The 26471-nt window shown below is 46.3% G+C and overlaps 1 protein-coding gene across 4 annotated transcripts in view; it reads right to left on the reverse strand.

Moving 5' to 3' along the window:
• Positions 1-26471, reverse strand: part of VEZT (vezatin, adherens junctions transmembrane protein) — a 173882-nt gene that overhangs the window by 78000 nt on the left and 69411 nt on the right. For all 4 annotated transcript variants that reach the window (XM_063927598.1, XM_063927599.1, XM_063927601.1 and 1 more), the window contains exon 3: positions 20250-20339. In XM_063927598.1, the coding sequence (XP_063783668.1) occupies positions 20250-20339 (90 nt within the window). The remainder of the gene's footprint in view (positions 1-20249; positions 20340-26471) is intronic.

Genomic DNA, 26471 nt, shown 5'->3' on the forward strand with positions numbered 1-26471 from the left:
AAGTCCTTTGGGGAGACAGAGAGAGAGTATGCCAGCACACACCACAGCGCTATATAAACAGGGATTTACACTACACAAAGTGATTTTCCCTATAGCAGCTATAATACACAGTATTGCGCCTAAATTTAGTGCCCCCCCCCTCTCTTTTTTACCCTATTGAGCCTGGAAACTGCAGGGGAGAGCCTGTGGAGCGTCCTTACAGCGGAGCTGTGAAGAGGAAATGGCGCTGGTGTGCTGAGGGAGATAGCCCCGCCCCTTTTTCGGCGGGCTTCTCCCGCTCTTTATATTAATATTATGGCAGGGGATTTTTACACATATATAGTTTAGTAGACTATATTATGTGTTTTTAGCCATTTTAAGGTAATCTAATTGCAGCCCAGGGCGCCCCCCAGCGCCCTGCACCCATCAGTGACCGGAGTATGTGGTGTGCATGGGGAGCAATGGCGCACAGCTGCAGTGCTGTGCGCTACCTTAATGAAGACCGGAGCCTTCAGCCGCCGATTTCCAGGACGTTCTTCTTGCTTCTGGCTCTGCAAGGGGGACGGCGGCGCGGCTCCGGACGACCGAGGCTGGGCCTGTGTTCGATCCCTCTGGAGCTAATGGTGTCCAGTAGCCTAGAAGCCCAAGCTAGCTGCAAGCAGGTAGGTTCGCTTCTCTCCCCTAAGTCCCTCGTAGCAGTGAGTCTGTTGCCAGCAGATCTCACTGAAAATAAAAAACCTAATAAATACTTTCTTTACTAGGAGCTCAGGAGAGCCCCTAGTGTGCAACCAGCTCGAGCCGGGCACAGATTCTAACTGAGGTCTGGAGGAGGGGCATAGAGGGAGGAGCCAGTGCACACCAGTAGTCCTAATTCTTTCTTAGAGTGCCCAGTCTCCTGCAGAGCCCGTCTATTCCCCATGGTCCTTACGGAGTTCCCAGCATCCACTAGGACGTCAGAGAAATTAACAATGCAAACTAAGAAGTAGAGAGAATTTCTAGTACTGTATACCCTGCCTCCAGAGAGCGGGATACAGGGAGACTCACCACACTTCCATATCCAAGCAAATACGCTCGTAAGACGCAGAGTGGATTCAGACGCTACTGGTGTACACTGCCGCTCTTGGTAACTGATAACGGACACGGACGCTCACCAACGGACACGGACGCTGAGCGACTTCCACGTGTATGCAGACGCTAAAGGCCTGCGACTCAGTCTGGGCGGGTTTATATCCAGTGTGCACAACCGCAGCGTCTAAGCTGCGACCGAGTACCCTCGTGGTAGCGTCTGAGCCGGAAGTGAGGTCATTCAGTTCATGAAACGAGAGACATGCGGGAACTGGCCATGAACTCGGAGGAGGGGCGGCCAGGAGAGCGTCTGAATCCCCCTGTTGACTTAAACTCCCAGGATCGCGGCCTCTACCTAGTCCTGGCGCCTATGATCCCCGGAGCGTAGCGCTGTCACACTCGAGATGTTCGGCGCATCAACACACTGTTTGTAGTCTCCACCAAATCAGTGTAGCTGTGTCCTGACCCCTCTAGTAAGAGGAAGTCCATAGACTCACCGTCTCCCCATGCTCCGGCCACAGCCTGGTTACGTCTGCTGGACCTGCTAGAACATCCGACACAGACGCCCGTCGAGACAGCACTGATACCCGAAGGTAAGCGTTGTTGCGACCCGGTGGGGAGTTGTTGGAGCTCTTTCTAATATGCGTTTAAGACGCTGTTAAGAGAAGTCGCTCAAAAAACCAAAACAGTAAGTCTATAAAAATAAATTAATGAAAACTTAAGGCTGCTTTCACAGCAGCCCTGTGACCATGCGGCTTCCTGCCGCACCAAGCAAAAAACTGATCTGACTGAATCAGTGGGCGGGACTATATAGGGGAGGCCCCAATGCATCCTGGGAGGCCAGAAAGCTCGTGACCGTGTTGGTGCCATTTTTACGCTGTCGCTCGACAATATCCCAATGTTATCCTGTGGATAATCCTGTGGACCCAGCCAGAGAAAATAATATTAATTTTATTTATAAAGCCCTCTTTCTCCAGGACTCAACGAGCTTTAGACATCAAAAATAATACAAATAGGGGGTCATTCAGACCTGATCGCTGGGCTGCTATTTTTGCTGTCCTGCGTTCGGATAGTCGCCGCCTCCAAGGAGAGTGCATATTCGCTGTGCAAGTGTGCGTTCCTATGTGTATGCCGAGCTGCTAAAATTCACTTTGTGCAGTCTGTGCGCAGCCCAAGACTTACTCCTCCAGTGCGATAGATTCAGGCTGATGGGGGCCGGAGCGAACGTCAGACACCCTCCCTGAAAACGATTGGTAACGCCTGCATTTTTCCAGACACTCCTTGTAAACTGTCAGTTACCACCCACACACAGCCTCTTTCTGTCAATCACCTTGTGAACGCCCGTGCAATCGTATTTTTCGTACCATCCCGTCGCTGACTAGCGATGTCCTTTGTTGCTGTCCGATGCGCATTGCTGTGCATACGCATGCGCAGTTATTACCTGACTGCCCGCTGTGCGAAAACACACATCAGCGATCAAATCTGAAATCACCCCCCTAATACAAATGTAATACAGCAATAGACAAGCCATACAGGCATAAAAAAAGAAAATCTAGAATTTAGAGTAAGCATAACGCAGGATTGGTGTAGGCATTTTGGGTAATAACTTCCATGGGTTGTGTATTCCACCCTCACAAGGTACCAGGTGAGGCAATCATACTGTATTTTAGTACATCACGCTGTACCAAGGGGAACACAAAATTATTAGAAAGGGGTTCATCATGCAACAAGATAAGGACCCTCAGGGCTTTATTCAGATATGGACGCAGCCGCGTCCATTGGGTCTGCGTGTGCGTCCTGGCTATAGTGAGTGTACCTTCACCATGCGTCTGCAAGATGATTGAGAGCAGCAGCCATGGGTGGGGGGCGTCGATGCAGCGTTTCACGTGTGTGGTCCGGTCGACGCAGGCATGTCCGGACCATTTGCAGGGCTGCTCCGTGACGTCACATGCAGCCGCTTTGAGAAAAAAATGGTGCCGGACCACCTGGCAGCACAGCCAGACTGCGCAGGCAGGGGTCGACCTCAAATTGATGCATTCGCAATTAAATTGTAAACGCATTGCGGGGCAGCGCCACACACTTTGGACGGCCCCCACATGAGTAGATAAACACAGATCTTACTGCAGATGCAAGTTCTGACTCCGTCTCTCAATAACCCCCTAAACACACATCTAAACTGTGTATAAATAATTTGAAAAGTAAAGAGAAGCAGAAAATTCTACAAATGATGACATGGCCTCCACGGTCACCTGATCTCAATCTCATTGAGAAACTCTGGGATGAATTAGACAGAAACGTTTGTGTAATGGCGCCAACAAATACTAAAAACTTACAGCAATGTCTGAACGAGGCCTGGAAAGGCATAACTTACGGAACTTTAGAAAAGTTGGTGTCTTGAATGCCCACATTATGTGAAGCAGTGCAACGCGTCAAAAGGAGGACACATTGAGGAAAACCAAATTTGATTTGAAATTTGTGTTTTACTATAAAATTATAAATTATTTTGACAATGTTTAATTACAATATAATGTGAAACATTATTCTGATTTATTTAATTACATTTTAACTTTTATTAACAATTATTTTCCTTTGCCAAAGACTTTAGCGCGCTAGTGTAAAATAAAAAATATAGAAAAAATCATACAGTGACATGAACAAAGACAGATAGCGATAGACAGAAAAAAAGAGAAAGTTACATAAACAGAGGAAGATAGAGGGAGACATAAAGAGACGGGTAGATAGATAATTTGGATCCAAAGTGGAACATTTTGAAAAGATATTTGCTGACACAAGAAAACACTGCTTGTACAAAAAAAAAAAAACCTCCTGACACCCAGTAATAGTTCCACAGAATACGTAAACCAGTAATGTGTGTGCCCAACCAACCAGAATGTCTGAGTTCCTGCAGCAGCCGGCTCCAGGCTCGTAACCATATGGTTATGTGTTACAGTACTAGCATATTTATAATGGGTGCAGTGTGTGCACACGCTTCCCCCCCCCCCCCTCCCCCCATTATTTTAAATTCTCACCATCTAGAGTCCAGCAGAGCTGCAGAAATCACTGGGAAAATGGTGCAGCGACATTTTCACTGTGTTTCGCGCATGCGCAGTAGGAAATCACTAGGAACTAGAGATCTTGGTGCCCAGAGATTTACAGCGTTCCCGGCCTCCTCCTCTATAGATACGCCCCTGTGTTACAGTCAATTACTCTGTCATATACCATATTTATACAGAAATGGCAACTTTGACTGACAAATGAAGAGGTCCCTAATTGAAGGGTTTCAATTAGGGACCCATACCCTAAACCAGAGGTTCCCAAACTGTGTGCCGTGGCTCCCTGGGGTGCCTCGGGACACTTGCAGGGGTGCCCTGGGTTGGTGGTCCAGGACCAATTCAAATTATTCATGGTCAATATAATAGACAAAACCAGTGCTGGTGGCTGCCAATCATAAAATATGTGGCCAAACAGAAGCAAATCTTGTCCCTCACCACACAACTGACCCTAAGGATGACATATAAACGCGATCTACTTAATGTAATATTTCTTTCTAAATTTCTCAATAAGAAATTTTTGGCCTAGGGGTGCCGTGAAAAAAATTCTGATATTCTAGGGCGCCGTGATTCAAAAAAGTTTGGAAACCACTGCCCTAAACAGTACAGACGGTGTGATTGTTAGCGTTATTGCTTCACAGCACCAAGGTCATGGGTTCAATTCTCACTATAGCCTTAACTGTGTGGGGTCTGTATATTCTCCACGGGCTTGCATGGATTTCCTCCGAGTACTCCGGTTTCCTCCCTCAATCCAAAAATATACTGGTAGGTTAACTGGTGCCAAACAAAAGTTAACCCTGGTATGAATGTGTGTACACGTGGTAGGTAATATAGATTATAAACTCCACTTGGGCATGGACTGATGTGAATGGACAAATATTCTCTGTAATGTGTTGTGGAGTATGTGTGTGCTATATAAATAATAAAATGAATACATGCAAACATCTGCCGTCATTACCTTCTCCCACCATATCTCACTACATCATCATTGTTCTTTTACCTTTTTACTCAGTTTGGCATGCTCCAGCGCCTATGGCATGCTGCACAGACATGAAGTGCAGTGAACAGATTTCCTGTGAGCGCTGAGTTGTGGGTTGGGGCTGTCTGACTTCTCTGCAGATCACTATGTTCCCACCAACACACACACCATTTAACATGCATGTTTGGCCTGTTACAAATATGGAGCTTCTTTATCGGATGTCTGATAAATTTCTTACATTATGTTTCGCACTTTGCATCTAAAACACAGTTTTAGAATAAGCACTGCTGTCAACCGGTCAAACTACTGTAGTTCGTTTTTTGTTTTTTTTTGTTTTTTATATTGCTGAAAATCCCAGATCGCATTTAGCTCTTTTGTAAATTTCATACAGCCTTATGCCTATCTGAAGTTTGTTTCTTCGCATACCCCCTAATTGCCTTAATTGTCTAGATTGGGGTTTCCCAAATTTGGACCTCAAGACACCATAACTTTCAGGTTTCAAAATCAAACTGACTCAACTGTACTTTTGAATGGATGGCCATAAAAGCTGGACTGCTAGGATGCCTTTGGGAAACAATAGCCTAGGTCAGTGGTTCCCAAACCTTTTTGAATCACGGCGCCCTAGAGTATCAGAATTGTTTTCACGGCACCCCTAGGCCAAAAATTTCTTATTGAGAAATTTTGAAAAAAAATACTAAGTAAATTGTGTTTATATGTCATCATTAGGTTCAGTTATGTTGCGAGGGACAGGATTTGCTTCTGTTTGTCCACATATTTTATGATTGGCAGCCACCAGCACTGGTTTTGCCTATTACATGGACTATAAATAGTTTTAATTAGTCCTGGACCACCAACCTGAGGCACCCCTGCAAGTGTCCAGGGGCACCCCAGGGTGTCGCGGCACACAGTTTGAGAACCACTGGCCTAGGTTATTCCTATTATGGTAACATAATTCTCCCAAAAGTTTCCCCTGACCCTGCCACCCTCCATTTAATTTAGAAAGATACAGAAAGGAGAAAAAAGGGAAAACATTCAAAGTACAATACATTTTGAAGCATGAATATATATCATATGAAATGCACTTTAAAGACATGCTATATTACAGTCTGTATAGCTTGAAAATTTATGGTTGAGGAAAAATAATGTTGACAGTGATACTTATATTACAAAGGTTTATATTAAACCCAGAAAATAATTGTGCAGTACAGTATAACTTCGTTAATAATGTTTGGACATTCAAGGGTAACTAGGACTATAGAGTAAATAAGATTTTAAACCTACCGGTAAATCTTTTTCTCCTAGTCCGTAGAGGATGCTGGGGGTATAGACGGCTCCGCAGGAGACATGGGCACTGTAAAGCTTTAGAATGGGTGTGCACTGGCTCCTCCCTCTATGCCCCTCCTCCAGACCTCAGTTAGGACTGTGCCCAGAGGAGACTGACAGTACGAGGAAAAGGATTTTGTTATCTAAGGGCGAGATACACACCAGCCCACACCATACACACCGTACAACGTGGTATACAATAACCAGTTAACAGTATGAACAAAACAGCATCAGCCATAGGCCGATCTCAACTGTAACTTAACCCTTACGTATGCAATAACTATATACAAGTCTTGCAGAATGTTTCCGCACTGGGACGGGCGCCCAGCATCCTCTACGGACTAGGAGAAAAAGATTTACCGGTAGGTTTAAAATCCTATTTTCTCTTACGTCCTAGAGGATGATGGGGACTCCGTAAGGACCATGGGGTTTATACCAAAGCTCCAGAACGGGCGGGAGAGTGCGGATGACTCTGCAGCACCGACTGAGCAAACACGAGGTACTCATCAGCCAGGGTATCAACTTGTAGCACTTTAGCAAAAGTGTTTGACCCCGACCAAGTAGCTGCTCGGCAAGGTTGTAATGCCGAGACGCCTCGGGCATCCGCCCAAGAAGAGCCCACCTTCCTAGTGGAATGGGCCTTTACTGAATTTTGTACCGGCCAACCAGCCGTAGAATGAGCCTGCTGAATCGTGTTACAGATCCAGCTAGCAATAGTCTGCTTAGATGCATGAGTGCCAACCTTGTTGGCTGTATACAGGACAAACAGTGCATCTGTTTTCCTAACCGTAGCCGTTCTGGCTAATAAATTCTTTAAGGCCCTGACTACCTCAAGGGACTTGGAATTCTCCAAGGATCCCGTAGCCACAGGCACCACAATAGGTTGGTTCATATGAAATGACGAAACCACTTTTGGCCGAAATTGAGGACGAGACCTCAACTCTGCTCGATCCGCATGGAAAAATAGATAGGGGCTCTTGAAAGACAAGGCCGCCAACTCGGACACCCGCCTCGCAGATGTCAAGGCCAATAACATGACCACTTTCCAAGTGAGAAACTTCAATTCAACTGTTTGAAGCGGTTCAAACCAGTGTGACTTATGGAATCTTAACACCATGTTAAGGTCGCATGGTGCCCCTGGGGCACAAAAAGAGGGTGGATGTGTAACGCTCTTTTTTACCAAAGTCTGGACTTCTGTGAGAGAAGCCAATTCCTTCTGAAAGAATATGGATAAGGCAGAAATCTGCACCATAATTGAGCCTAACTTTAGGCCCATGTCCACTGCCGTCTGTAGAAAATGGAGCAAACGTCCTAGTTGGAAATCCTCAGTAGGAACATTCTTGGCTTCTCACCAAGACACATATTTTCTCCAGATACGATGATAGTGTTTCACCGTAACATATTTTCTAACTTTAATAAGAGTAGGAATGACCTCCTCTGGAATACCCTTTTTTTAATTTTTTTTACCTAGGATTTCGTGTTCAACCGCCATGCCGTCAAACGTAACCGCGGTAAGTTTTGGAACACGTACGGCCCCTGTAGTAGCAGGTTCTCCCTGTGAGGAAGGGGCCACTGATCTTCTGAGAGCAGTCCCTGAAGATCTGCATACCCGGCCTCTCGAGGCCAATCTGGAACAATGAGTATCGTCTGCACTCTTGTTCGTCTTATGAGTCTCAATATTTTTGAGATGAGAGGAAGTGGAGGGATCCCATAGACCGACTGAACACCCACGGTGCCTGAGGATCCCTCGACCTGGGACCATACGTCCGAATCTTCCTGTTGAGGCGTGATGCCCTCATGTCTATATGAGTAGGTCCTCAACGACTTGTCACCACTGTAAAGACTTCCTGATGAAGTCCCCACTCTCCTAGATGGAGATTGTGTCCTCTGTAAAGAAGACCTCTGACAGAGCGCTTACATGATTTTTCGCCCAGCGAAGAATCCTGGTGGCTTCTGCCATTTCTGCTCTGCTTTTTGTCCCGCCCTGGCGGTTCCCCTGCGTCACTGCCGCGACGTTGTCTGACTAGATCAGAACAGGCAGGTTGTGAAGAAAATTCTCCGCTAGTTTGAGGCTGTTGCAAATGGCCCTCAATTTCAGCACACTGATGTGTAGGTAAGCCTCTTGGCCTGACCATATTTTCTGAACATTGTTCTCCTGTGTGACTGCTCCCCATCCTCGGAGGCTCGCGTCCGTGGTACACGAACCCAATTTTGAACACCAAACCTGCGACCCTCTAGAAGGTGCGCACTCTGGAGCCACCGCAGGAGAGAGAGAGAGAGAGAAAGAGACCCTGGCCCGGGGGACAGGGCTCCGATGCATGTGCAGGTGGGACCCTGACCACTTGTCCAGAAGGTCCCACTGAAAAGTCCGTGTGGAATGGCCTCGTAGGCCGCCACCATCTTTCCTAATACATGAGTGCATTGATGAACGGACACTCATTTTGTCTCTGACCATGTTCTGGCGTACTTGGGCTTTTTCCTCTGGGAGAAAGACCTATGTTTTTGTGTGTCCAGAATCATGTCCAAAAACGGCAGTCGAGTTTGGAACCAACTGTGACGTTGGTAGAATAAGTATTCCGCCGTGTTGTTGTAGTATTCTCAGGGAGAGAGATACGCTTTGTAACAATTTTTCCCTTGAACTCGCCTTTACCAGGAGATTGTCTAAGTATGGAATAAATGTGACGTCTTGCTTGTGCAGGAGTACCATCATGTCCGCCATTAACTTGACGGATGTGGGAATAACAATCCTGTACAGCGAATCTCAGGTACGCCTGATGAGGAGGATAAATGGGGACATGAAGGTATGCATCCTTCATGTCTAGTGCCACCATAAAAAACCTCCCCTTCCCGGCTGGAGATCACTGGATGGAGAGATTCCATCTCGAATTTGAACCTTTTCAGACATAGGTTCAGGGATTTTAGATTCAGAATGGGCCTGACCGAGCCATCCGTTTTCAGGACCACAAAAAAGACTTGAATAGAACCCCTTCCCCTAATGAAGGAGAACCTTGATAATCACTTACTGATGATACAGTTTCTGTATGGCAGCTGTCACTGTTTCCCTCTCTGAGGAGGAAACTGGCAGGACCGATTTGAAAAATCGGTGAGGAGGCACATCTTCGAATTCTAATTCGCATCCCTGGGATACAATTTTTACCACCCAAGGATCCAAGTCCGACTGAACCCAGACTTGTCTGAAGAGTCGAAGACGTGTCCCTACCAGCGCTGGCTCCCTCAGTGGAGCCCCCGCGTCATGTAGTGGATTTTGTGGAGGACTTTTGTCCCTGGGAAATAGCCGTAGCTGATGTTCTTTTCCCTCTACCTCCACCTCTGGCGAGGAAGGAAGAGCCCCCATTTCTGAACTTATGCGACCGAAGGGACTGCATCTGATATTGCCGTGTTTTCTTTTCCTGTGGGAAAACATAAGGCAGAAGAGTAGATTTACCCGCGGTCGCTGTGTAACGCGATCCGCGAGGCCCTCCCCAAATAAAACTTCACTTTTGTAAGGTAAAGTCTTCCCTTGGCAGGTCCACAGGGACCGTCTAACAGAAAACACCATGGCATTGGCTCTTGAACTCAACCGCCCAATATCACTCGCAGCTTCTCTCATATATTATGCTGCTTCTTTAATGTGACCCAAGGTCACCAAAAAGGTATCTTTTCTTTATCTAGGGTGTCAATGACAGATGACCAGTTATCTGCCCACGCTGCAACTGCGCTACCCACCCATGCCAACACTACTGCCGGCCTTCGTAGGGCACCCGTATGTATAAATTGATTTTAAGGTAGTTTCCTGTCTGCGATCAGCAGGACTCTGAAGGGCTGCCGTATCAGGGGAAGGTAACGCCACCCTTTTTCTACAAGCGCGTAAATGCCTTGTCCACCGTGGGTGAGGATTCCTACCATAACCTGTCCTGGGAGTGGAAAGGTAATGCCATAATATTTTCTTGAGAATCTGCAGTTTTTTATCTGGAGTTTCCCAAGCTTTTTCAAACAGGGCGATCAGCTCGTGAGATGGGGGAAAAGTTACCTCAGGAGTCTTTCCCGTAGACATGCCGACCCTTGTGTCAGAGACAGAGAGGTCCTCAGTGATATGCAAAACATCTTTAATTGTTACCATCATATATTGAATACACTTGGCCACCCTTGGGTGCCACGTAGCATCATCACCGTCGACACAGGAGTCAGAATCCGTGTCGGTATCGGTGTCTACTACATGTGAAAAGGGACGTTTCTGCGACCCCGAAGGGCCCTGTGACACAGTAAAAGCTATGGATTGGCTTCCTGCTTTAAGCCTTGGACTCAGCTTTGTCCAAACTTTGCAATAAAGTCACCTTAGCATTTAAAACATTCCACATATTCATCCAATCAGGTGTCGGCGGCGCCGACGGAGACACCACAATCCTCCGCTCTGCCTCCTCCCTAGATGAGCCTTCCACCTCAGACATGTCGACACAGACGTACTAACATCCCCACACACACAGGGATACCTAATATTATGGGGATTGACCCACCATAAGGCCCTTAGGAGAGACAGAGAGAGAGTATGCCTGCACACACCCAGCGCCACTGTTTACTGAGAGAAAAAACCCCAGTCTGTCAGCGCTTTTTATTACAATTGTAAAACACCACATATTTTGCGCCAAATAAATGTGCCCCCCTCGTTTTGTCCCTCTGTTATTAAATAACAGCAGGGGAGAGTCTGGGGCCGCTTCTCTGTATGAGGAGAAAAAATGGCGCTGGTTAGTGCTGGAGGAAACAAGCTCCGCCCCCCAACGGCGGGCTTCGTTCCCGCTCTAAATCTTTATACTGGCGGGGGATTCGGAAATATATATACTTTATAGTGTATATATGTACTTAGCCAGTGTTATGTGAGGTATATTAATACTGCCCAGGGCGCCCCCCCTGCGCCCTGCACCCTTACTGTGGTGCGTGTGTGTGAGCTGGGAGCAATGGCGCGCAGCGTTACCACTGCGCGTTACCTCATGAAGATCTGAAGTCTTCTGCCGCCTTTGAAGTCTTCTTTCTTCTTATACTCACCCGGCTTCTATCTTCCGGCTCTGTGAGGAGGACGGCGGCGCGGCTCTGGGACGAACCCCAGGGTGAGACCTGTGTTCCGACTCCCTCTGGAGGTAATGGTGTCAAGTAGCCTAAGAAGCAGAGCCCTTGAACTCTTAAGAAGTAGGTCTGCTTCTCTCCACTCAGTCCCACGAAGCAGGGAGCCTGTTGACAGCAGTGCTCCCTGAAAATAATAAACCTAACAAAAGCTTTTTCAGAGAAACTCAGGAGAGCTCCCCTGCAGTGCATCCAGTCTCCACTGGGCACAGGAACTAACTGAGGTCTGGAGGAGGGGCATAGAGGGAGGATCAAGTGCACACCCATTCTAAAGCTTTACAGTGCCCATGTCTCCTGCGGAGCCGTCTATACCCCATGGTCCTTACGGAGTCCCGAGCATCCTCTAGGACGTAAAAGAAATGTTGATGTACTAGATTCCAAAGCTACTTTCTGCTATCATATAAAAACATCTTATGGCCGATAGTTGAGTAAGCCGGAGCAACACATTCTAAAGAAGCGTGACGTGACAGAAGCCAACCAATGTCTAGCTATGCAAAACTTTGCCAACATACATAGGGCGGTGATCAATTAGCCACGATAATTTACTGCGGCCAATTGACTAGCCTGGGGATATCCTATTAGCTCCGATACCGATGCATATTAGTGATTTTGTTTTAACTATAAGTGTCCATTTTCTCCATGGTAGGTGCTACAAAAGCACATAGGTTTGCGACTTTTTGCAGACCCTATGTGGTTGTGTGTGAAATAGGGTAATTTGCTGCATAAAACAAATGGATAGCCTGAAATGACCATCAGGCTTTTATTGCGATAAAAGCCTGTCTTCTTTCATGTGGCAAATTACAGCGGCTAATAGGATACCCCCTTAGATTGCTAATGTTTAGATGAAGCACAGAAGCCATATTCTTATTACATTTTACTTATAAGGCGCCACAAGTGGTTCGCAGCCACATACATAAGGCACACATTAGAACAATGCAGGGTACACAAAACTTAAAATAAGATTTTACTTACCGATAAATCTATTTCTCGTAGTCCGTAGTGGATGCTGGGGACTCCGTCAGGACCATGGGGATTAGCGGCTCCGCAGGAGACAGGGCACAAAACTAAAGCTTTAGGATCAGGTGGTGTGTACTGGCTCCTCCCCCTATGACCCTCCTCCAAGCCTCAGTTAGGATACTGTGCCCGGACGAGCGTACACAATAAGGAAGGATATTGAATCCCGGGTAAGACTCATACCAGCCACACCAATCACACCGTATAACTTGTGATCTGAACCCAGTTAACAGTATGACAAACGTAGGAGCCTCTGAACAGACGGCTCACAACAATAACAACCCGATTTTTTTGTAACAACAACTATGTACAAGTATTGCAGACAATCCGCACTTGGGATGGGCGCCCAGCATCCACTACGGACTACGAGAAATAGATTTATCGGTAAGTAAAATCTTATTTTCTCTGACGTCCTAAGTGGATGCTGGGGACTCCGTCAGGACCATGGGGATTATACCAAAGCTCCCAAACGGGCGGGAGAGTGCGGATGACTCTGCAGCACCGAGTGAGAGAACTCCAGGTCCTCCTCAGCCAGGGTGTGCCCCTGACCAAGTAGCAGCTCGGCAAAGTTGTAAAGCCGAGACCCCTCGGGCAGTCGCCCAAGAAGAGCCCACCTTCCTTGTGGAATGGGCATTTATATATTTTGGCTGTGGCAGTCCTGCCACAGAATGTGCAAGCTGAATTGTACTACACATTCAACTAGCAATCGTCTGCTTAGAAGCAAGAGCACCCAGTTTTTTGGGTGCATACAGGATAACAGCAAGTCAGTTTTCCTGACTCCAGCCGTCCTGGAAATCTATATTTTCAGGGCCCTGACAACATCTAGCAACTTGGAGTCCTCCAAGTCTCTAGTAGCCGCAGGTACCACAATAAGCTGGTTCAGATGAAACGCTGACACCAACTTAGGGAGAAACTGGGGACGAGTCCGCAGCTCTGCCCTGTCCGAATGGACAATCAGATATGGGCTTTTGTGAGACAAAGCCGCCAATTCTGACACTCGCCTGGCCGAGGCCAGGGCCAACATCATGGTCACTTTCCATGTGAGATATTTCAAATCCACAGATTTGAGCGGTTTAAACCAACGTGATTTGAGGAATCCCAGGACTACGTTGAGATCCCACAGTGCCACTGGAGGCACAAAAGGGGGTTGTATATGCAGTACTCCCTTGTCAAATTTCTGGACTTCAGGAACTGAAGCCAATTCTTTCTGGAAGAAAATCGACAGGGCCGAAATTTGAACCTTAATGGACCCCAATTTGAGGCCCATAGACACTCCTGTTAGCAGGAAATGCAGGAATCGACCGAGTTGAAATTTCTTCGTGGGGCCTTCCTGGCCTCACACCACGCAACATATTTTCGCCACATGTGGTGATAATGTTGTGCGGTCACCTCCTTCCTGGCTTTGACCAGGGTAGGAATGACCTCTTCCGGAATGCCTTTTTCCCTTAGGATCCGGCGTTCAACCGCCATGCCGTCAAACGCAGCCGCGGTAAGTCTTGGAACAGACATGGTACTTGCTGAAACAAGTCCCTTCTTATCGGCAGAGGCCCTGAGTCCTCTGTGAGCATCTCTTGAAGTTCCGGGTACCAAGTCCTTCTTGGCCCATCCGGAGCCACGAGTATAGTTCTTACTCCTCTACGTCTTATAATTCTCAGTACCTTTGGTATGAGAAGCAGAGGAGGGAACACATGCACCGACTGGTACACCCCTGGTGTTACCAGAACGTCCACAGCTATTGCCTGAGGGTCTCTTGACCTAGCGCAATACCTGTCCAGTTTTTTGTTCAGGCGGGACGCCATCATGTCCACCTTTGGTCTTTCCCAACGGTGCACAATCATGTGGAAAAAACTTCTCGATGAAGTCCCCACTCTCCCGGGTGGAGGTCGTGCTGAGGAAGTCTGCTTCCCAGTTGTCCACTCCCGGAATGAAAACTGCTGACAGTGCTATCACATGATTTTCCGCCCAGCGAAGAATCCTTGCAGTTTCTGCCATTGTCCTCCTGCTTCTTGTGCCGCCCTGTCTGTTTACGTGGGCGACTGCCGTGATGTTGTCCCACTGGATCAATACCGGCTGACCTTGAAGCAGAGGTCTTGCTAAGCTTAGAGCATTGTAAATTGCTCTTAGCTCCAGTATATTTATGCGGAGAGAAGTCCCCAGACTTGATCACACTCCCTGGAAATTTTTTCCCTGTGTGACTGCTCCCCAGCCTTTCAAGCTGGAATCCGTGGTCACCAGGACCCAGTCCTGAATGCATAACTGTGGCCCTTTAGTAGATGAGCACTCTGCAGCCACCACAGAAGAGACACCCTTGTCCTTGGAGACAGGGTTATCCGCTGATGCATCTGAAGATGCGATCCGGACCATTTGTCCAGCAGATCCCACTGAAAAGTTCTTGCGTGAAATCTGCCGAATGGAATCGCTTCGTAAGAAGCCACCATGTTTCCCAGGACCCTTGTGCAATGATGCACTGACACTTTTCCTGGTTTTTGGAGGTTCCTGACTAGCTCGGATAACTCCCTGGCTTTCTCCTCCGGGAGAAACACCTTTTTCTGGACTGTGTCCAGAATCATCCCTAGGGACAGCAGACGTGTCGTCGGAGACAGCTGCGATTTTGGAATATTTAGAATCCACCCGTGCTGTCGTAGAACTACTTAAGATAGTGCTACTCAGACCTCCAACTGTTCTCTGGACCTTGCCCTTATCAGGAGATCGTCCAAGTAAGGGATAATTAAGACGCCTTTTCTTTGAAGAAGAATCATCATTTCGGCCATTACCTTGGTAAAGACCCGGGGTGCCGTGGACAATCCAAACGGCAGCGTCTGAAACTGATAGTGACAGTTTTGTACCACGAACCTGAGGTACCCTTTGTGAGAAGGGCAAATTTGGACATGGAGGTAAGCATCCTTGATGTCCAGGGACACCATATAGTCCCCTTCTTCCTGGTTCGCTATCACTGCTCTGAGTGACTCCATTTAGAATAGGTCTCACCGAGCCGTCTGGCTTCAGTACCACAATATAGTGTGGAATAATACCCCTTTACTTGTTGTAGGAGGGGTACTTTGATTATCACCTGCTGGGAATACAGCTTGTGAATTGTTTCCAATACTGCCTCCCTGTCGGAGGTAGACGTTGGTAAAGCAAACTTCAGGAACTTGCGAGGGGGAGACGTCTCGAATTTCCAATCTGTACCCCTGGGATACTACTTGTAGGATCCAGGGGTCCACTTGCGAGTGAGCCCACTGCGTGCTGAAACTCTTGAGACGACCCCCCACCGCACCTGTTTGTACGGCCCCAGCGTCATGCTGAGGACTTGGCAGAAGCGGTGGAAGGCTTCTGTTCCTGGGAATGGGCTGCCTGCTGCAGTCTTCTTCCCTTACCTCTATCCCTGGGCAGATATTATGGGGACGAAAGGACTGAGGCTGAAAAGACTATGTCTTTTTCTGTGACTTGGGGTAAAAAAGGTGGATTTTCTAGCTGTTGCCGTGGCCACCAGGTCCGATGGACCGACCCCAAATAACTCCTCCCCTTTATACGGCAATACTTCCATGTGCCGTTTGGAATCTGCATCACCTGACCACTGTCGTGTCCATAAACATCGTCTGGCAGATATGGACATCGCACTTACTCTTGATGCCAGAGTTTCGCATATATAGAAATGCATCTTTTAAATGCTCTATAGTCAATAAAATACTGTCCCTGTCAAGGGTATCAATATTTCCAGTCAGGGAATCCGACCAAGCCACCCCAGCGCTGCCCATCCAGGCTGAGGCGATCACTGGTCGCAGTATAACACCAGTATGTGTGTATATACTTTTTAGGATATTTTCCAACCTCCTATCAGTTGGCTCCTTGAGGGCGTCCGTATCTGGAGACGGTAACGCCACTTGTTTTTATAAGCGTGTGAGCGCCTTATCCACCCTAAGGTGTGTTTCCCAACGCGCCATAACTTCTGGCGGGAAAGGGTATACCGCCAATAATTTTCTATCGGGGGAAACCCACGCATCATCACACACTTCATTTAATTTATCTGATTCAGGAAAAACCACATGTAGTTTTTTCACACTCCACATAATACCCTTTTTTGTGGTACTTGTAGTATCAGAAATATGTAACATCTCCTTCATTGCCCTTAACAAGTAACGTGTGGCCCTAAAGGAAAATACGTTTGTTTCTTCACCGTCGACACTGGAGTCAGTGTCCGTGTCTGTGTCGACCGACTGAGGTAAAAAGGACGTTTTAACGCCCCTGACGGTGTTTTAGACGCCTGGACAGGTACTAATTGGTTTGCCGGCCGTCTCATGTCGTCAACCGACCTTGCAGCGTGTTGACATTATCACGTAATTCCTTAAATAAGCCATCCATTCCGGTGTCGACTCCCTAGAGAGTGACATCACCATTACCGGCAATTGCTCCGCCTCCTCACCAATATCGTCCTCATACATGTCGACACACAAGTACCGACACACAGCACACACACAGGGAATGCTCTGATAGAGGACAGGACCCCACTAGCCCTTTGGGGAGACAGAGGGAGAGTTTGCCAGCACACACCAAAAACGCTATATTATACAGGGACAACCTTTATATAAGTGTTTTTCCCTTATAGCATTTTAATATATATATACATATCGCCAAATAAGTGCCCCCCCTCTCTGTTTTAACCCTGTTTCTGTAGTGCAGTGCAGGGGAGAGCCTGGGAGCCTTCCCACCAGCATTTCTGTGAGGGAAAATGGTGCTGTGTGCTGAGGAGAATAGGCCCCGCCCCCTTTTCGGCGGGCTTCTTCTCCCGTTTTTCTGAGACCTGGCAGGGGTTAAATACATCCATATAGCCTCCAGGGGCTATATGTGATGTATTTTTAGCCAGAATAAGGTATTATACATTGCTGCCCAGGGCGCCCCCAGCAACGCCCTGCACCCTCCGTGACCGTTGGTGTGAAGTGTGTGACAACAATGGCGCACAGCTGCAGTGCTGTGCGCTACCTTCATGAAGACTGAAAAGCCTTCTGCCGCCAGTTTCTGGACCTTCAATCTTCAGCATCTGCAAGGGGGGTCGGCGGCGCGGCTCCGGGACGAACCCCAGGGTGAGACCTGTGTTCAGACTCCCTCTGGAGCTAATGGTGTCCAGTAGCCTAAGAAGCCAATCCATCCTGCACGCAGGTGAGTTGAACTTCTCTCCCCTAAGTCCCTCGATGCAGTGAGCCTGTTGCCAGCAGGACTCACTGAAAATAAGAAACCTAAAAACTTTTTCTAAGCAGCTCCTTAAGAGAGCCACCTAGATTGCACCCTGCCCGGACGGGTACAAAAACCTAACTGAGGCTTGGGGGAGGAGCCAGTACACACCACCTGATCCTAAAGCTTTAGTTTTGTGCCCTGTCTCCTGCGGAGCCGCTAATCCCCATGGTCCTGACGGAGTCCCCAGCATCCACTTAGGACGTCAGAGAAAATTACAATTACTGAAAAACTAAAACAGAGCACAGGTAACAATTAGCACTACAGTTCTCAGTACACAATACAGCCGAGACGAAAGGAAGAAAAGGAGCAATTAGCATACTAGGGGCTGGCAGTTGTTGGAAGAGGTGAACGGTCACGAGCGAGAGGAGATGCGGGTATAGACGGTTGCTGAGTAGGAGAGAGTTGTAATTGAATTGCGAGATAAGAAGGCTGTGAGAACAGAAGAAAAGAGGGCCCTACTCTAAGGAGCTTACAATCTAGGGCGGCATAGAGTCCTTCATGCAGATCCCAAATATACAAATCCCTGGATGATGAAGAGGAATGTGTATTTGAGTTTTTCTAATACACTTTAAAACAAAATTTGGAAATTTCAGGACACTCCCATAGCAAATGCTAAAAATCTGCCCCAGGAGTTTCACAGTTAGTACAATTAGTATTTGCTCCCCTCCCTAGTTTTCCAATACTTATATTCTTGTGCACTTTTTCAGAATGCTTTCTTCCTGTACCTTGTTCAAGCAGTCACAAATTAAATCTCTATTTACCCCAGTATGAAGTTATATATGACTATCCTGGCCAGCTGAATAGCTACAGAATATGATTTTGAGTGTTGTATTCTATTCTATACTAAATTGCCTGAAATACTACTGAAGGACAAAAACAAGAAACTTGAAATCTGTAATTGATTATTATATACTGCACTCAACATGATGCATTATATACAGGGCCAAATTAACAATTGGGCGGATGGAGCTCCAGCTCCAGGCCTCCACATAAAAATAGGCCCATCATCATGGTAGCATGATTATCACTAGCCACCAGGTGGCCACATGGTTGGTTATATATCATATCTATTAAGATTGCATTTCGATTTTTCTTACAAATGTATGTATTTTTTTATATTTACATATTTAGAGAAACATTGGAGCTGATAGTGTAGGGTATGTACACGCCCACATGACTCTGGACACACCCACACAGCACGGATCACACCTAACCCCTTCCTCACAATAGACCACTGAATATTTTCAGCTCAAGGCCTATGTGGCCCTTAGTCCGGCCCTGATTATATACATATACGTTATCTGGTTAAATCTTGTAATAAAAATACTCACAAAATGGTCCAAGATAGAGATAGAGATAGATAGATAGATAGATAGATAGATAGATAGATAGATAGATAGATAGATAGATAGATAGATAGATAGATATAACACAGGGGGGTGGGGGATATAGCGACCAATGGTGTCTTCGAGAGATTCAATAAAAGTAAGTAGATCTAAATATATGAAATAGTGGTAGTACGGCGCCACAGGTTTATGTAGGTAGACAATATATAGGGTTATAACAATAGACCCAACCGTAGACACTCCTTTATAGGTATAAGGTGTCAGCTAGCCTCCAAGCAGATTAGGCAGGGATAAAGTGACTAAGATTAGGAGATGGAAAAAAAAGGGGGGATGGGGGCGCCAGCGACCAACGGTGTCTAATGGTTTTTTGGATAAAATATGAAGAAGTGGCTGGATACGTTCAGATAAAATTATAAAATTCAATTTAATTCATAAAAGAGAAGGGTGGGATAAAGGTTTACAAGCATAGGGCATTATTTAAGAATACATCATAAAAGATTTTTATTTTTTTTAAACGGATACACAAAATATGAGAATAAAAAAACATCAATATTCTAAAAAGATAAAAACACAATGCTTATCTTTTAAAATGGAGGGTCAGTTTAGAGGTACACCTCTAAACTGACCCTCCATTTTAAAAGATAAGCATTGTGTTTTATCTTTTTAGAATATTGATGTTTTTTTATTCTCATATTTTGTGTATCCGTTTTTTTTTTTTAAATCTTTTATGATGTATTCTTAAATAATGCCCTATGCTTGTAAATGCTTGTACACCATTGGACGCTATATCCCCCACCCCCGTGTGTGTTATTAATCTCTTGCTACAGGGAACCCTTAGGGAGTGTCAATTATTTTTGATATATTTATACCTTTGGTTCTTAAATTGCTGTTGTTGTACACATGTGGCGCAATAATCTCTTTTCTATTCTAATATATATATATATATATATATATATATATATACACACACACACATACACACACACACACACACATATATATATATATATATATATATATATATATATATATAGTGGGTTTCAAGCAATACAATAACTTTTTTCTACTTACATTTCTATGTATTATTTATTACTACAAAGTAAAAAAAAAAAATATCTGTGCATGACATCACTAAGAGAAACTTACCAACAAGTGGACTTTTTCATCTTTTTTCTTTTCGGAAATAAAAGGGTTCCAGCCTTGCAATATTTCCACTGTTCTCTTGTAAATACTTGGCTGAAAATAATAATAAACATAATGCTGTTACACAATTCTGTAAATGGCTTTACACAGGATTACTTAATTTAGTTTGTTCTCTATTTTACAAAGCATGTAACCTGGAGCAAGATAAAATGTATAGTACTTGCAGCAATCTCCTTCTGGATTTTGGCTTTATGTACCTTTTGTCCTCTACTAGATTCAATACGAATGTATAAAGGCGGTAAATTTTAATGTGTTTTTCTGTTTGTTATTATTTTTAATAATAGACAACGTATATTGAATGTAAACATGCAGATTATGGCAGCAAGGTCACTATTACTGAAGACTTATTGACTGCTATGTAAAAAATTACTCGTCCTCTTTAGAGGCAAGGGGATTACGGAAGTACAGCAAGAATATGCACACAGGTTGCATAATCTAAACTAGGACAAAATACAAACTATGATTACAACCCTGACCACATATCAACAAAACAAAGATAATTAATCAAATATCCTTCTTATATATTTTATTAAGATCATAGTTTTCCTTGCCAAAAATGTGAGGTAGGTTAATATTTAAAAAAAAAAAAAAAAACCCAAAACATCCCACAAGACTAAACTCCATAATTGGGAAGAAATGTCATCTAAGTGACTGACACTGAATGTTTGCACAAGACGGTGGATATCAGAGAGAACATGTTGAGGGCATGTAGTTGAACCTGTGCATATTATGTAGATGAACCTGTGCGTAATATGCAGATATTCTCAGAGGACTTCCTTGCATCAGAATATAAGAATAGTACAAGTGCGTGCTAATCCCCACTATATGAACAAGCGGTCACATACCTCCCAACACAACCCTCTCCAGGAGGGACACAATGCGCTGCTTCTGGACTTTTCAACTAATTTATGATTGCTGGCACCTGTGTTGAACAGGTTAATGGATAAGAAAGGTGTTTCAACACAGGTGATGGCGATCATAACTTAAGAGGGAAGTCCAGGAGCAGCGCATTCTGTCCCTCCTGGAGAGGGCCATGTTGGGAGGTATGCGGTCACATAAATGTATGGAACCCGGCACATGGGCTAATAGCCGCATTTAGTTATGTGCAAGCAGCGCAACTATGGCAGACCTGCATAAAAATCTGCTCCAGAGTGCATATTGGAGTATATTTATCTTTGTAATGTATGTATGTATGTGTATATATATATATATATATATATATATATATATATATATATATACACATATACATACATACATACATATACACACACACACACACACACACATACCCACACGCTCAGCAATGACATAGGATATATGAACATCCCTACACTGATATTAACTACCTGAACAGGATTAACTATCCACAAATCACACCCAGATCACACAACTTAAACACCTACTGTAGGTCACCCCACCATCACACATACATGTGTCACAGTAATAACACACTGCTGCATCTGCCACTTTACCTGATGCCGACTCTGCATGAAAATACTCTCTTACATAACATGGCCCCTACGGGGCGTGGACTAACACCGGAGGAGAGCAGTCACAGCTTTCTGCAGCTCCTGCTCTAAACTCACCCTGTCTCCCTCCTAACCCACTCGAACCCGCTCATTTGCCCCTTCCTTCCCTTCTATACTCCCCCCTGCCTCCTTTGCTGCCGATCGTCTGAAGCCGCGGAGTCGGGGAGCGACGGGAAAGCTCCCGCGGACTGCGGCCTACATTGGGCTCTGAATCCGGGGCCTCAATTTAACATCCAACCCGCCGGACTTCAAGCCGCGCCGTATTAACGGCGCACAGCCCTACCTCTCTCCTTCTGGCGGCCCCCGGACCTGGATACCTGCGGTGACCGTCCCTCCCTGACCCGCGATTGCTGCTCCTGGACCCGGCTGGCGGTGCCGCGATCGGCTTCCTAGACACGGCGGCGGGACCCGGCGGCTCTCTCCCCCCTGCTGCTGACTGGAACGGAGCGGAGTGCAGGGGAGAGGACACCAACACTGCACAGCCAGCAGCATTACTGGTAAAGTGTCCTGTACAGCTTCCAGACACCATCTCCTGCTGGCCCACCACCGGGATCTTCCATTCACACATCCCGCTGCCCCCCCCCCCTTTTTGCCATCTACAGAAACAAAGCAGCAGCCTGCACCCTTGGCGCGCCACGTGGGCCGCTGGCCACAGTATCTATCACCCTTCAGGCTACACTGGGGACTGGTGACGGTGGAAGACGGGAGCCGCACTGCTGATATTGTGCTGTATTAGCGGTGTGGTGAGGAACTCTCCCCCCCCCTCTCCAAGACAGGGACACTATCTACCTGCTTCAGTTCGCTACCCTCTTCCTCGCACATCACCCACCATTCAATTGGCTCTCTTCAGGATGTCTTATATAGGCAAACTATGTTTATTCCATCTTGCCCTCTATATGGGCTGGCCCCGGACCTAGATGTCTGCATTGAGTCCGCGGTAATGCGACACCGTACTGGCCTGGCGCTTCACGTGCGAGACCCAACACATCCCTGGCATCTCTTACTTTCTGCACACCTCCGCAGCGGTTACTATTCTACGACTGCATGGAAAAGTTCCTAATTCCTACATCAATGACTTCTGCGGGGGGCTTCACTGCCATCTTGTGACGGAACCCGTGGTGGTAACTCCTCCGACCGCTCAACCTCATGCTCTGCGATTCAATGCACACGTAGATCCAGACCGCCTGTTAAGCAGCCGAAAATTAAGCATAATGACCTGGTGGCTGTTCTGGGCCCCCTGCTGGACGACAAACTAGCTGGCATTAAGGAAGCCATCGAATCCACGCTAACCCAACTCAACCAACACTCCACACGTTTAGACGAAGTGGAACAGCGGATTTCCACGCTGGAAGATGACTTGTCCTCAGCCCAGAGAACCATACAAGCCAACCAATCGGAGATTGCTGACCTATCAGAGAAGATCGTTGATCTTGAAAACCGCAGCAAGCGTAATCTGAGGGTCATCAGCATCCCGGAATCGGTCAAGGGTCACGAACTCATGGATCTCCTCTCATCTGGCATCTCGGAGCAACTAGATATGGATCTTAAAGGAGTCCCACTCATAACAGAGAGCTCACAGGCTTGGGCCGGAGGAGTCCCGCTGGACGTCCCCGTCCCGTCATAATGAGAATCTTGAACTATGCCGACAAGTTGAGGCTTCTTGACCACTATCGTAAAACGGCCTCCTTATCCTACAACGGAGATCGCCTCCTCATCTTTCAAGATTTATCAGCACTGTCTGCGTTTGGCAGAGAGTTTGCTCCCATTTGCAAACACCTCTTTGACACCAAGGTCAAATTCTCTCTCCTCTACCCAGACCGCCTCCGGCTCTTTGAGAACGGCAAACAAATGTTCTTTGATGACCCAGGAGAGACGAAGCTATACTTCTCCTTACCCGATACTTGACTTTGACTATTACCTGCTAGCTTATTGCTCATCATTATCCCGATCCTTTCTCTCGGGTCTCGTATGTGGAGTGCCATGTGTGTGAGGCATGAATGCTCCTAGCTCACTCCTAACCTGTTTACAGTTCTTACTGTTCGCGTTAATATTTCTATGTTTTTTGGTTTGTTTTGTCTGTCTGACCCGGGGACTCATGCCCCTCCTAGGTTGTCCTCCCCCCGCTCGCTGGGACGGGGTGGGGCCCTATCTTACCTTTCACATATTCAACACATTGTCTCCGACTGTAGGTGTGGGTTAATATGGCTTCTGTGGCCTCCCCACACTCTCATGATACTGGAGTTTCTCACAATACCCCGTTACGCATAATCTCCTCAAATGTGGAGGGGCTTAATCATCCCGTTAAAAGAAAGAAAGTAGTCTCGCATTTAAAACGTATGGCTCCTCAGACTGTATTTCTTCAGGAAACGCACTGGTTAGACGACCCTTGGAACTACTTACGGGCTTCTTGGATAGGGGAATGCATCTCGGCCCCATATCACACTAAATCCCGGGGAGTGGCCATCATTTTCCGTGCTAGCTTACACCACTCGATCAGTAGGAAACATATTGACCCTGAAGGTAGATTTGTTTTACTTGACGCACTAATCGATAATACCATGTATACCTTCCTTAATATATATGTTCGCAATGTCTCCCCTGACTCTTTCTTTGCAGCTCTCCTATCGACGCTCCTACAGTGGGGCGGCCAGAACTTGGTTGTGGGTGGCGATTTCAATCTGGTATTTGACCCATCCATGGACAGATCTCGGGTAAGTGCTTCTGTCTCTCTTTCCACCTCTCAACTGCTGTCTTCTTTTTGCACACAACTCGACTTACTTGACCCTTGGCGCATCTTTTACCCAACCCAGAAAAACTTTTCATTTTATTCTCATCCCCACTCTTGCATTGATTATATCTTCACTTCCACATCCTCTTCCCCAAGGTTCCACATACGTCTATTGCAGACATCATTATCTCAGATCATGCCCCTATATCAATAGACATCCGAATGACTGTCTCCTCGTGGCCCCCCATGTTGGCGCTTTCCAGCATATCTCCGCCACTCCACTGACTTTCTTCTCCACCTCAAACAATCCTGACTTAATTACACTTTGGACAATAGTGAACAAACGCTAGACTCCCCTGTATTTTGGGGTGCTGCTAAGGCGGTCCTTCGAGGGCATGTTATGTCCTATACCCACTCCAAGAAGAAAAAATTATCTTCGCGGTTGCAGACTCTGAGTGCGTCGCTTACCTCCTCATATCGGAGATACAAACACGACACCCCAGCCTGTAAGGAGGCTTATCTCTCAGCAAAGCTCATATACGACACTTTCCTCACTGAACGGGCTCAACTCTCCTATGACTATCAAAGGAATAAGTTTCACAGATGGGGCAATAAATTGGGCAGACTATTAGCTACTTTGATTAAGGGTCCCAAATCCCGCACTTGACATCTCCGGTAAATTGGTTTCAGACCCTGACTCTATTTGCACCGAATTTATGCACTTCTACCGCTCCTTGTACACTAAGGGCCCTGACGACCCTGCTGCTAACTATTCTTTCTGAAATCCGTTGATCTCCCGATCCTCTCTCAGGAAGAAAGAGACCTACTAGACAGCTCAATTACCACTGAAGAGGTTATAGACACTATTAAAAGCTTACCTAATAACAAAAGCCCTGGCCCCGACGGCTTTAGCACAGAATTTTACAAAATGATGCGTGATGAATTGGCCCCTACTCTCACATCCCTCTACAATCACATTCTTTCTTCCAAACAAACCCCTATTATGTTCAATGAGGCTAAAATCATTGTCATAGCAAAACCTGGCAAAGACCCCTACCTTCCCAGTTCCTACAGACCGATATACCTCTTAAATCAGGACTTTAAAATCTTAACCAAACTAATGGCCACTCGCTTACAATCTTGTCTGTCTTGTATCATATCACCAGCCCAGTTGGGCTTCCTTAGAAATAGGCAATCTGTGAAAGGCATTAGGGCAGCTCTGGCCGCTATTACTCACTCTCGCTCCCATAACTTAGTCGATAACATCTTGATTAACCTAGACACAGAAAAGGCCTTTGACAAGATCGCCTGGCCTCACCTTGATCGGGTCCTACGCCACCAACATTTCGGGGAGAGGTTTTGTGGTCTTGTCAACTCCCTCTATACTACCCCTACGGCGCAAGTGATGGTCAACAATGTCTCTTCCACTTCTTTTACTCTCGAAATAGGAACCAGACAGGGATGCCCCCTCTCTCCCCTCCATTTCAATTTAGCCTTAGAACCCTTTATACGCCACATTGTCAGTTTAACTAGTTTCAGAGGCATCTTGATTGGCACTCAAGAATTGAAAATCATAGCATTCGCGGATGATATCCTCCTTCTCACTTCGAATCCCAAACAATCAATCCCGGCACTACAAGAAGCTATAACCTGCTTTTCTTCCTTTGCAGGCTTCTCAATTAATTATGACAAATCAGAAGCCCTAGCCATATTTCGACAAGCCACTGTAGGCTGGGGCCACCCCTTTCCGTTCCGATGGGCCCCCACCCATCTCACTTATCTAGGAATTCAACTACCCGCAGATCCCTCCCTTCTTTACTCCTACAATATCCAACCTATTCTCACTAAAATCAAAATTGAGCTAGGCCTCTGGCAAAATTTTCCTCTCAACCTAGGACGATGTAA

This window comes from Pseudophryne corroboree, chromosome 6 (genome assembly GCF_028390025.1).
Source record: "Pseudophryne corroboree isolate aPseCor3 chromosome 6, aPseCor3.hap2, whole genome shotgun sequence".
In the NCBI taxonomy this organism is placed as follows: domain Eukaryota; kingdom Metazoa; phylum Chordata; class Amphibia; order Anura; family Myobatrachidae; genus Pseudophryne; species Pseudophryne corroboree.